Source organism: Leptodactylus fuscus, chromosome 1, assembly GCF_031893055.1.
Source record: "Leptodactylus fuscus isolate aLepFus1 chromosome 1, aLepFus1.hap2, whole genome shotgun sequence".
In the NCBI taxonomy this organism is placed as follows: Eukaryota; Metazoa; Chordata; class Amphibia; order Anura; family Leptodactylidae; genus Leptodactylus; species Leptodactylus fuscus.
This window is the reverse complement of record NC_134265.1, coordinates 183,199,739-183,213,675: the sequence shown is the minus strand read 5'-3', so window position 1 is coordinate 183,213,675 and position 13,937 is coordinate 183,199,739. Positions and strand designations below refer to the sequence as shown.

General features: G+C 37.7%; 1 protein-coding gene across 1 annotated transcript in view; it reads left to right on the top strand.

The window, feature by feature from the left end:
- Positions 1-7,938, top strand: part of CORO2A (coronin 2A) — an 88,947-nt gene extending 81,009 nt beyond the window's left edge. The window contains exons 9-12 of the mRNA XM_075280362.1: positions 420-532; positions 733-823; positions 2,531-2,805; positions 3,508-7,938. Coding sequence (XP_075136463.1) covers positions 420-532; positions 733-823; positions 2,531-2,805; positions 3,508-3,636 — 608 coding nt within the window. The 3' untranslated portion in view covers positions 3,637-7,938. The remainder of the gene's footprint in view (positions 1-419; positions 533-732; positions 824-2,530; positions 2,806-3,507) is intronic.
- Positions 7,939-13,937: the final 5,999 nt, after the last annotated feature.

The window sequence follows — 13,937 nt, the reverse complement described above, 5'->3', positions numbered from 1 at the left end:
GCAAACTTGCAATATGCATTATTATATACTGCATGTAGGTTTTTATTAGAAACACTCACTTCAGTGCTTTTAATGGAAAACTCAATTTGTGAAGACACTCAACTCAGAAAGTAAGCAGATGATATAATAGGCTTTTCAGTATTGCTTTATAAGGCAGAAGCGCTTATGATAAGTTCACTTTAGCATTGGTTGTCCATTGGAGGACCAGAGCAACAGATGAACAGCTAAAATAGCTGGGACATATGGAGCCTGATGGACTTCAAAATGAAAAATCCATGCAGTACTTTTCTGTATGCTGATTTCAGGTGGACATTGCAACGGAGTTTTCAAGACAGACTTTGTCACAAATGTGAACATAGCCTGATGCTGATAATGTTCATTTGGAAAAGTTTAGTATTATAACATTGTCTATTTTATAGGTGTTTTGCCAAAAAGGGGTGTTGATGTGTCCTCATGTGAAGTGTATAGATTCTACAAGCTGATCACTGTTAAAGGACTCATAGAACCGGTTTCAATGATTGTTCCTCGGAGGGTAAGAGCAGTTTCCTTCTTGGTATACTGAACTAATGCTGACATGATTTTATATGCATTGTCTTAAAGTATGGGTATCTCCCCTTGGATATGTATTATATTCATTTACCCCATATCCCAGTATCCCTACAATGGTGATTTACTGCTATCACACATACTAATGTGGCTTAACTCTGCATCCTTTTCCTTTGTGTCTTGCAGTCGGAATTGTACCAGGAGGACATTTACCCAATGACAGCTGGAACCCAGCCAGCCCTTACTGCACATGAATGGCTGAGTGGAATTAATAGAGGTCAGACAGGGATATCTTGAAAGGCATTGCTTCGCTGTTATCGGAGCACTTACTTTATTTCATTTTTTTCTTTAAATGTCTGTGGGAAAGGTTGCCCCTCTGTGCATTGATCAGAGAGAATACGCAACCAGGCACATGTATGAAACTGGTCTGGGCTTTGAAAAGCAGATGTAGCTGAAATTATACAAAGTACTTGTAGATGGAATGGAACTAAGCAGCGAGTTGTGTTTTAAAGCTCTAATGTTTAATATTTAAAAAGATCTTCATCCACTGAACATTGACAGCTAGCAGATAGTGCGGCGGTCTGATGCCGGATTGCTGCTCACCCATCCTTTATAGCCTGAATCTGAATATACTCTGTAATCATTTAAAAGAATCCTTCCTTACAAGACCGTTCATGTTCTCACAACTAGGACTTCAGTAAAAGACCATTAATATAATTCGTTAGCACATAATACAGACAGCCTTCATAGATAAACTGCTACACAGAGAGGAATGTGAATACAAAAAGAATGTTGCATGGTGTGTTTGTTTTCATATTTTAAGATTTAGATGTATAATAGACATTCACCACATGCCATGTGTTCCATATCCATTAACAACTACTGAAGTATTTTTGCAGTAAAGTTCATAACCTACACATCTACAGTGGACTTAGCATTTTTAACTGACGTGTGCCTTTCAGATGTTGTTTTTTTTTAATGTTCATTCCTTTGATCATGCATTCAGGAAGCCTAAGGCTGGTCTTACACGGCCGTAATGTAAGTCCACAAATGGTCCACAATTGAGGGTTTTCAATTGCGGACCATTTGCGGACACATTATACTCAATGTGGCCTCTTACACCACCGGATATTTTATCCGTGGTGTGGCCAGGCCGCAACCGTGGTCCGCAATTTATACAACATGTCTGTAATGGCCGTGAATTGTGGCACTGCACGGACTCGCCCATAGAACTCTTTGGGCGAGTGCGGCAGGACACGGAAGTCTGCAGAATCTAGGTTGCTGATCTGCAACTTGCAGACCGTACATTCAATGCGGTCATGTAAGACCAGCCTAAATCTCAGATGACCATCTATCTGTACTGACTGTCACGACCTTAACCTGTATGAGATGAAATCATTGGCGTTTTATAGCATGAAGTTATAGCGTAATAATCGGTCGTGTGTTCATAACGTTTCTATTTTGATCCAGACACAGGAAATAATTTTAACTGCTCTTTTATTGTGGCTGTTACATTTTAGTTGATGTAAGCGCTACATGGGACAGTGAATATGTTGGTGCTTTACAAGTAAGCTAAATAAATAAATAATTGCCAGTGTGTGTGTGTGTATATATATATATATATATATATATATATATCTATATATCTCTGGCAAGTGAGCGTCTGGGAGCAGCAATTACAAAAAACAAAACAGATAAAAATACTGGAATATGGCATTTTTCATGATCCAGTAACCATTCACTATGGTCTCCACAATAGATCCATTGAGATCTTATATGGTCATTTCTGGTGGCCAGCCCTGTTGCTGTTTACACAACTGAACTGTCTAGCAGTGTCCATTTTAGAAAATTAATTTAAATTATAATGCGTTAAACTTCCATTTCAGTTTCTCTTTAGGAAATAATGAAAGCCTTTGCTCATATTGCAAGTTATTTTATGCCATGTAGCCACTGTATTGATCAAATGGTGTTCATTCCCATTTAGGTCCTCTTTTGATATCATTGAAACCTGGATCAAAATCCTTGCAATCTCACACGGCACGCACTGATGAGGAAGACAAGCTGCCTGCTAGAGAGCCAAAGAAAATGTATGAAGATAAGCTTCCCACAAAGACATTATGGGAAATAGAATACAGAACAGAAATCATAAGGGAAGACCGGGGGAAGAGAAGAATCTCAGAAAAATCACAAGAAGCCAGAAACTCACTAATTTCCAATGGATTGGACTTTGAATGTCCACCACCCAAGACAGAGAATGAGGTATGGTAGATGCAAGCCTAAGAATAGCTGCATTTTTTTAAAGCGGTTGTCCAGTTTCGGCGAATGTTATTGTTCCTATAATAAAAAAAGTTTTACTCATTTTCCAATATACGTTTAGTATCAATTCCTCACAGTACATGAATTGATAAAGAAAGTGTATTGGAAAATTGTAAAGTTTCAGTATACAAACAATTTATTTGCTAAATCTTGACAGCCACATGTATAGATTTTTACTGTAATGTATATAACAATAAAGAGACTTATGGCATGTAGTCCTAAACAGTTGCATTTACAATATATTAATTTAACTATATTTCGTCCATTCAGGCAACTGGATGTTATTCAGAATATAGATGAAAGACAATCATATTTGATTCACGAATATCCCAGTGATGTAACAATAAATGTATAATTTAATATTAGCTTTGGCTATGCAGTCACTTTGACTAGGTCCAACCGCTGCTCTAGTAGTAGTGTTACATATGCATCTATTGCAACTGATAATGTCCATAGATGTTCTTTATTTTTCAGTGCTTTATTTTGGAGCACAATATAATGTAATAGCTGTTATGTGGTGTTCTCCAAAATAAAGCACTAAAAAAATGTATCCACCTTTCGTACAGTCTGAAAAGAGGTAGCACACCTATTGAATATACAGTTCCATACAGTGCTCATAGTATTATTTCTTTTTTTTTTTTACAGTTGTTGCAGATGTTCTATAAGCAGCAGGAAGAAATCCGCAGGTTACGTGATCAGTTAAGCCAAAGGGATATTCAGATCCGGCAACTTGAGTTAGAAATCAAGAATGTCCGAAACAGCGCAGTGTATTAGTTCTACCCAGCGTACAGCCTACAGAATGTAACCGTAAAGAATTCCTCCAGAAAACTATTAGAATTCATTTTATTTTCTATGGAAAAAAATCACTGTCCAATATGTAGTAATGCTACAGGATGCATCATTTATCGCTCATGTTTTTAATGTAATATAAAATACATCCTAGCTGGTTAACCCATGAGGGAACAGAGTCTATTCCTCAAAGACTCACTCTTGCCCATGTAATGATGTAGTGTGAAAAATAGAAAACTTTACTGCATTAGTGCATATTCATGATGGTTTTATCAAGGCAATAAATAGAGGTTCTATGAGAAGGGAACCAATGATGAATAGATTTATCTATTTATGTTCTTACTTGTTGAAGCCATTACACAGCTAAGCCCATCACTTTGTGCAGCCAAAATCTAAATATGAAAGCTACTTCCAACTATGAAATAACAGTGCCTAAGCATTTTTTTAGGATTCTGCATTGCGCCATCCTTTTTATTCCTTCTGGACATGTACGAATAAATTGACTACTGGCTGTTACCAGGGTCTCTGCCATAGGAATGTTTTGTTTCCTACATAAGAATAAACTCTGTAGGGATATGTCCCATTGACCAGGAGAATGGTAGCACCAACTTGTCCAATTATTCATGCATTTCCAGGAGGAATAACACAATATTATACAAATTTCTTAAGAAAGGTGTGTCAGAATTGTTGTTTTAGGGAGAATGAAAGTATTTACTTAATACAGACATGTGACAAATGCTGGTCGGTCCTCTTTAACATTGAGGGTCTGGAAATATTTTAGTATGATATATGTTTTTATTATAACAAACACATTAAAGTTTCGCCATCTCCACCAACTCCACCTCTTAGCATCTGTTAATAGCTGCTGCTCCACTCCACTGATTCCAGCACAGTTGGAACTTTTTCTCTAGCATCCACTGTTCCTAAGCAATCAATGCTGTTAGATTTGGTGCCTGATATGCTACTTGGGCTCCTTTCACACATCTGAATGTGTCATCCGAGAGGGAATCTGATGGTCCTTTACATACCAATGAAAATACAGCAGAAGCTATCCTGCTCCGTGTTACCTCACAGAGGTAAGTGCATCACAGAATGCACTCAGATGCACAAGCTGTTCTGTGCCTGGAGTCCTAGGCTGTGTGCAGTCAGGTGGACATAGACAGGAGTAAGAAAAGGGGGTATTAATCAGAACTCCAGTTAAAGGTTGTTAGTGTTAGAACTCAGAATCGCACCCCTTGTCTGCTCCTACCTGATACCACCCACCTGACAGTACAGAGTCTAAATTAACATATCAGGCACCAAAACTAACAGCACTGATTTTACGGTAATGGTGGGAGCAAAATAAAATAAATCCAACTGTGCTGGAATCAGTGGAGCGGTGTCTATTAATTGATGTACAGAGCTAGACTTGGTGGGATTAGTGAAAAGTCCACTGGAAAGTAATCGGTTTGTTCCTTTTGATCTCCTACATTCCTTCTGGTTATCCTTATGCTTTTTAAATGATATTTTTAGCAGAAAAAATTTAATCTATTTGCGATAATTTGATAAATTAATGTAATAAAATAAGTCATAAAATCAATCATTTTCTGGACAATGCATGTACCACAATTTCTCAGGACCTTTAAATCCACAGTGTACCTATTACTTAGTTCACCCAGTGGCATATGGATAAGGATCTATAGTGACTCATGTGACTAAAACAAACTTGAGAAGACGAATTACATGGCTATTGAGAACACTATCCATTATATAAGATTATGGTCATGTATTATAATATTATATTACAATCTAGAACTATGGCTTTTATTCTTATACACTTATAAAATATATATTTCATCATATTGTTTATAGCAATATTGTACAAGATTAAGATGCCTGTACTACAGTAGTTAAGCAGTCACTAATGTGCAAAGATGGTAAGAGAATTACAAAAAACCCCAAAAAAACTGTTACAGAATCTGTAACTGAATTTAATTTACCGACCTCTGAGTAATATGCTAGGAAGATAGAGAATAGTTTAGTTAGGCAGACCTGAGACTCTTGCTACCTCTATAGTATGTCCTTAACTCATTGCTATTTCTGCTTTTTGCTGAAGTCCTAAATAATTTGATACAGACAGATTGTTAAGGTAATTTCAAACTGCGAAAAAATGAAGAGGAATTCATCTTCATTTTCCACCACCATTTTCGGGCTTTCTGCTGCTGAGTAGGCTCAGATGAATGGACTTAAACAGAGGGGATGTTTGAGCTGCGAAATACACAGCTGAATTGGCTGCGGCATCCGTAGCTAGATCGAGCAGGACGCTTAATTTTTTTTTTCAGTGTCAATACAATGGGAGGCGGAATCTGCTGTTGATTCAGGGGTGGAATCTGCCCCTAGTTCCATGGCAATTTACACTGTGTGAACCTACCCTTAGGTAGGTTGTAACTAAAGGCAGAATGACCACATTAACCAGTCAAAAGACTCTACTGTTGTATCTCAAACTTGTGCCACTTCCCATTTCATGCTGTGGGTTGTCAGCTTTAGACACCACTTTTTGATACAAGGTTCCCTTATCAATACACTGATCACAAGGTGTCCGGCAGCAAGAGTTCAATTCTCCTGCAATGCTACAGCAGCAAAAGTGAATAAGTATAGAGTGGCCATTGGGCTATCTGTGTGCTCACACTCAATGGATAAGAACCAGTCGTAAGGGTTTCCATAACATAAACCACTTTATACCAGCCTAAAGATCCTCTTAAAAATTTAGTTGAAAATCTGCGTAGAAAAACTGGCGAGGTAAACCCCTTGTATCAGCCAGTCCATGTGTTTTTGGCAGGATTTGTGGTGTTTTTCCACTAAATCATTCATAAAAAATGGACTACCAGCGCAGATATGAACATAGCCTTACTTTTAGATGCACTATAAATTGTATGTGGCATTCCCTCCTAAGGAAAAAGCAAAAAGTCCAGTCATATCCATTTATCTATTATTGTATATATCTAAGTTCCATCCTTTCTATGATCAACTAAAAAAAAATCCAAAACTCCCAAAGGACAGATTCTAGTAATAACTAATAAAAAGCATATAGCTTCTACCATGCCTTAAATGTCCCTCAAGGGGTTGTGAAATAACTTATGCTTATACAATCTTAAATCTTCCAGTTCTCTGCCATGTATTATTGACTACCTTGCTTTACTCATATGCACCCAGATATTTTATCAGAATCTGTAAATTAGTTTGTAATTTATTCTGAAATTGTAGATGTTGATATCAGAAGTGCCTATCGGATATGTCCTTCTGCAAGCCAAAAGGCAGGTAGGGAGGTGTCTTACAGCGACCTCTGACCAATCAGTAATCTGCACCTCCTACGTCTGTTATTTTTTATATTGTGTGACAGCCAACTACGGGATCAAGAGCCTGGTGTATAAAGACTCGTGGAAACGAAAAAAAGCCAATCACATTTACCAGGGAGAATAATGGCCATAGTGATTTGGTTGCTATGGACAATTATTATTTTCTATCTGCACTGGTGCATATACAGGAGGCCTAATCATTTTTTTTAAGAACTGTGTCACTTGCGGACCCAAAAACATTTTAGAAAATTTTAAATCCACTTTAGAGCTTTCTTATGCATGTTGAAGACGCATGATAGGCACAATTGTGCAGAGGGTATTAGATGTAAGCCAGCTTTTATGTAACCTGATAAAGGATTACTTTATTTTCAGCCTTCTGTAGAATAGAGTATAACAGTTGGCTAAAGGGTCTCATGTCATTAAGCTATGCAGTATGCTCAGCCTACAAATAACCTAAAGATGTAAATGGTAGCCTGCACTGCACTTCAAAATGGCCGCCTCCGAGTTGCTATTTCATACTGCTAACACTTTTTTGCCATTATTTAAACTGAATCATAGCTTGAGAAGTTAAGAAAACTGTATCCATATAAAAGTGTATAATAAAGCATGATCTGTGGTCTTTCTATTAAGATGATTATTTTCCTGTAGAATATTATATTTAAATTATTCTTAATTCACATGAAATATAAAATGTGTATTTTGTAAGGTTCACTGCTACTGAAATATCTAAATACGTTATTATACAGAAGTTTTTTTTTTAAAAAAACCCCAAAAACCTTCTATTATGCTGGCATGCATTCATTACTTGAAAAGTGACATTTCTTCTTGTTTACACATGTAAACTTTCCAGGAACAAACATTTAGCACTTGACTGTTTGAATATTTCTATATAAATGCAAGAACATTCATGTATGTTTCTATATCTGTGACTTTTGTTTGTTTTTATGTTCAATTTTTAGGCTTTCCAAAATCACATTTTTCTGTTTCAAGTTTGTTAAATTTTATGGTTTATTTGTATGAAAAATATAATAAAATAGATTTTTTTGTGACTCTTGTACTGCAGGATCTTCAATATAAATGCCATGGTTTGAAAATGTTTGTTTTTCTATTTTATGTACAGGTGTCCTTTTTCCATTTGACTTTGCATCAGTTATAAGGTTCTGTCTGATCCCTGTGACAATATGACTATTGTAAATGGATTTCAGGGAGAGGTATGTGAGAGAGAGAATAAGGTGTTATTTCAACAAATTCGATAACCGCTAATATGGCTGATCATGATGGCTGTTAGACCGCTCCTTTTTAAAAAAAAAAATAAAAAAAAAATTCCATTTTCAACATAAAAAAATCCAACATACATAAGTACACAGGCCCTCATTAGGCAGTCACTTGGGTATTAGATTATTTCTGTTGAAAGCCCACCCAGATAAAACATCCTAGACTTTTATGAAAAACTGAAAACAGAAGTCTAGAGCACAAACATCAGTTACTGCCAATATGGTTCAGGATCAAAGTCAAGTTTTCATTTTTGGCTTTACTAAATTGGTCTAAAATTGAAATTGAATGGGTTTGTTTTTGGGCTTTTTTTTACAAATTACCATTATAATCTCTATAAATTGTGCTCTAGTCAGACTTTTACAGCGCTCTCTAGTCACGTGTTTATATAGAAACCATATATTACATGCTTATGAATAGATGAACACATGATTAAAAGAAAAAAAACATCAAGAAAAAGTGCATGTTACAGTCCTATGAAAAAGTTTGGGCACCCCTATTAATCTTAATCATTTTTAGTTCTAAATATTTTGGTGTTTGCAGCAGCCATTTCAGTTTGATATATCTAATAACTGATGGACACAGTAATATTTCAGGATTGAAATGAAGTTTATTGTACTAACAGAAAATGTGCAATATGCATTAAACCAAAATTTGACCGGTGCAAAAGTATGGGCACCTCAACAGAAAAGTGACATTAATATTTAGTATCTCCTCCTTTTGCAAAGATAACAGCCTCTAGTCGCTTCCTGTAGCTTTTAATCAGTTCCTGGATGAAGGGATTTTGGACCATTCCTCTTTACAAAACAATTCAAGTTCAGTTAAGTTAGATGGTCGCCGAGCATGGACAGCCCGCTTCTAATCATCCCACAGATGTTCAATGATATTCAGGTCTGGGGACTGGGATGGCCATTCCAGAACATTGTAATTGTTCCTCTGCATGAATGCCTGAGTCGATTTGGAGCGGTGTTTTGGATCATTGTCTGCTGAAATATCCATCCCCGGCGTAACTTCAACTTCGTTACTGATTCTTGAACATTATTCTCAAGAATCTGCTGATACTGAGTGGAATCCATGCGACCCTCAACTTTAACAAGATTCCCGGTGCCGGCATTGGCCACACAGCCCCAAAGCATGATGGAAACTCCACCAAATTTTACAGTGGGTAGCAAGTGTTTTTCTTGGAATGCTGTGTTTTTTGGATGCCATGCATAGCACCTTTTTGTATGACCAAACAACTCAATCTTTGTTTCATCAGTCCACAGGACCTTCTTCCAAAATGAAGCTGGCTTGTCCAAATGTGCTTTGCATACCTCAGGCGACTCTGTTTGTGGCGTGCTTGCAGAAACGGCTTCTTTCTCATCACTCTCCCATACAGCTTCTCCTTGTGCCAAGTGCGCTGTATAGTTGACCGATGCACAGTGACACCATCTGCAGCAAGATGATGCTGCAGCTCTTTGGAGGTGGTCTGTGAATTGTCCTTGACTGTTCTCACCATTCTTCTTCTCTTCCTTTCTGATATTTTTTTGGCCTGCCACTTCTGGACTTAACAAGAACTGTCCCTGTGGTCTTCCATTTCCTTACTATGTTCCTCACAGTGGAAACTGACAGGTTAAATCTCTGAGACAACGTTTTGTATCCTTCCCCTGAACAACTATGTTGAACAATCTTTGTTTTCAGATCATTTGAGAGCGGGCTGTCCATGCTCGGCGACCATCAAACTTAACTGAACTTGAATTGTTTTGTAAAGAGGAATGGTCCAAAATACCTTCATCCAGGATCCAGGAACTGATTAAAAGCTACAGGAAGCGACTAGAGGCTGTTATCTTTGCAAAAGGAGGATCTACTAAATATTAATGTCACTTTTCTGTTGAGGTGCCCATACTTTTGCACCGGTCAAATTTTGGTTAATGCATATTGCACATTTTCTGTTAATACAATAAACCTCATTTCAATCCTGAAATATTACTGTGTCCATCAGTTATTAGATATATCAAACTGAAATGGCTGTTGCAAACACCAAAATATTTAGAACTAAAAATGATTAAGATAAATAGGGGTGCCCAAACTTTTTCATAGGACTGTAGTTAAAAGGACTTAGGTCATCAGAAAATAACTTGTTTTTTTTTTAAAGTTTTTAAGTTAATCAGATTTTTTCATGGTTTAGGCCCGTGATGGCAAACCTATGGCACATGTACCAGAGGTGGCACTCAGAGCCCTCTCTGTGGGCACCCATCTGTGGAAGAGATTACACTGTGGAGCAAATTGTATTGTGTTAGAGCCCCTCATTATTTATATCACACAGTATCTGTTTTATAGCAGACGTTTTATTAGTACAGGCTGTAATAACTATAGTTACTATAAAACAGATCCTGTGCAATGTAAACCGTGAACATTAATTGTTCAAAATTATGCCAAATGCAAACTTTCAGTACAAAGTTGTTTTGTATCATTGAAAGCTGTGTAAAACCACATTTACATGACCATATTTTGCGAGCCTACACTTGTGGAGCCGCACAGTATTAATGTTAAATTGCCGTGTTAGCACTGCAATAAATTTGTGGGTTTTAGGTTGCACTTTGGGTACTCGGCCTCTAAAAAGTTCGCCATCACTGGGTTACGCCATTAGATGAGAACGACCTACAAAATGTTTATTCACTGGCCTATTGGAAAGCCTCATGATATAAACTGTAGTGAAGGTAATCTTCTTACCGGTGGATGTATTTGCAAGTTATCCACTATTTTCTGGTCTACAACTGTCATATGGCCAACAATAAAAATTATTCTTATATGTGGATAGGAAGTCTGTTTCTCCATTCATTTCTATGAGAGCCTTGATGTGAATCTAATAAGAATGAATGGAGAAACTAACTCCAAATGACACAGCTTCTTGTGTTGGCAGGAAGTCTGACTACTGGTCTCTTGAAAACTGGCGTGAGTAATAATAGGCGCTGGGAGACGTGAGTGCATCACTCACGTCGCCCCTCCCAGTACCCGACCACACTCTCCTAAGCCACAAGCCCTGCCTTCTTCCTAGGTCTGTAACACTAACCTGGGAGGCAGGGGCAGCGAGGCAAGTAGAGGAGCAAGAACAGCGGGGAGTGGCAGCGATCTGTGCAGGTAAGTGTTAGCTACTAGAGATGTTAGCTAGTCTCCCATTAGAATGAATGGACGCAGCCGGCGCGCCGGGGGTTAAGCGGCCGGACGCCGGCACAGGCTGTGTGCCGGCTGCATCCATTCATTACTATGGGACCTAGCTAACATTTTTAGCTTTTCCCACAATGCTTGGCCAGTAGCAAAGCATTGTGGGAAATAACCTCCGACCTCGATCCCGCCTAAAAAGATCAGGATCAGAATCAGGAATTTTTGGCATATACACATAGGAAAAGGTACTAATAGTACTTGGTACTGATACTAATACTTGGCACAGATGAGTTGAGTATAATAGTGAAGCATCATTTGGTCCCTTTCACAGTTCCCAGTGTATTAGGAGCAAAAGGTGCAATTTAATAGTATTACTTACATCATGCCTTTTGCTCCCTTAAGTCTCCGAGATTGACCAGAGAACGAAGAGGAAGACAGAGGAATGAAGAAAGGTGATTATTAAGTTGGAGGTTTTTTTTCTATATTTGTTTAATCCATGGTGCTGGGGGCAACCGGAAAAGGGCAATGTATACTGAGGAGGAAAAGAAACTGGAGGCAGCTGGAGGGGGATAATATATAATAAGGGGGAAAATAAACTGGGGACAACTAGAGGGGGACAATATACCCATTTAAGAAGTAAACAGAACAGCGTTAACCTCTTCCTGCTGCAATTATTTTTAGATTTTAATTTTTGACTTCCTACATCCTTGCTCCAAAAGCCATAACTTTTTTTTATTTTTCCATTCACAGAGCCATATGAAGACTTAATATTTGGGGGGCAAATTGTACGTCATAATGGTACAAAAATTGATAATGGGGTAGAATCAGAGAAAAACTGTGTTTGCATGACTTCCTTATGGTCTTTGCTTCTTCAGCATTCACTGTGGACAAAATAACACGTTATCTGTAATCTTTAGGTTATTATGATTATGGCAATACTACATTTATATAGTTTGCGTTACATTTTAACAAATATTTTGGAATCGCCATATTCTGACACCCATAATTTTTTTTATATTTCTATATATGGGGCTGCATAAGGAATATTTTTTTGCAAAGCCAGATGCATTTTGCAGAACTTTTTATGGGAGGCAAACAATAATTAAACAGCTATTTTCCGTTATGGCATTCATTTTTATTCAGTTATAGTTTGGGCATTTTTGGATGTGGGGATACCTAATGTGCATGTATTTTATTTCATATATTTTTATATCTGATCTAACACAAAAGGGTGAATTGAAATGTTTAGATATTTTTTTTAGTTTTTTTTTTTTTTTACTTTTATTTTTAGACCCCCCTAGGGATCTTGAAAACCAGGAGGGCCTGATCACTAATACACTATCTATTACAATGTCTATTACAGTCTGATTACAGCAACTCATAACAGGTCTGGGAACCTTCAATAGGCTTCAGACTATCAAGACAACAGATTTCTACCCTTGGATCTCGTTTCGGGGGACAGTGATCTCAACAAAAATTATGAAATTCCATACATCCATTCCTCCTCCATGTTTCATTGTGGGAGTCACACATGTAAAAACCATCCACATACCTTTTCTGTACCGCACATAGACATGGCAGTTGGAACCAAAAAACTAGAGATTTTCACTGGTGTAATGTCCATTCCTTGAGTTTCTTGCACCAATTAATTCTCTACTTCTTGTTGTTGTTCTTCTGTCATGGCTTCTTTACAGTAATTAGACTGTAAAGACTTGACTTTCGAAGTCTCCTCTGAACGGTTGATGGCGAGATGTGTCTAGTACTTGATCTCTGTGAGACATTAATCTGGGAACTGTTAATTTGTGGTTTCTGAGGCTGATGACTCTAATGAATTTATCTTGTACTGCAGAGGTAATTCTTGGTCTTCCTTTGGGGCGGTCCTCATACAGCCAGTTTCATCACAGCATTTGATGGTTTCCATGACCTCATTCCAGACGACTACATCATGTAGCTGTACACTTGTGGCATTCTCTCAAAGTTGTCATCAATGCAAATAGGGGTTACTTTGACTAATCTGAATTTGACTAATCTGAATTTGACTAATCTTCAGAGGTTGAAATCTTAACAAAAAAGGAGACATCTGATTGGACACCTCCTACTGGACGAAATTTTGATCTGGATAATTACATAGACTGTTTCAGACACATGGTCAAATCAACTATACTGGATACAAACAAAAGACTGCCATCTGACATCAGTACCCATGAAAGAAGGGCCATACAATCCCTGAGAAATAACAAAGATCATCATTAAGCCAGCGGACAAAGGTGGTGCTATAGTCATGATGAACACCTCAGACTACATACAGGAAGCACACAGACAGCTGACTGACACACACTACTACTCCAAGTTGGATTCAGACCCCACAGTGGAGTACTCTAAAAAACTGAAAAAGGTTATCTCTGGCCTATCTGATGGAGCCAAAGGCCTAAGCAGCCTCATACCAGCAAGCCCAAGAATGGGAACCTTTTATATGCTTCCAAAACTACACAAACCTGGGAACCCAGGAAGACTGATCATTTCATGTGTTGGGAC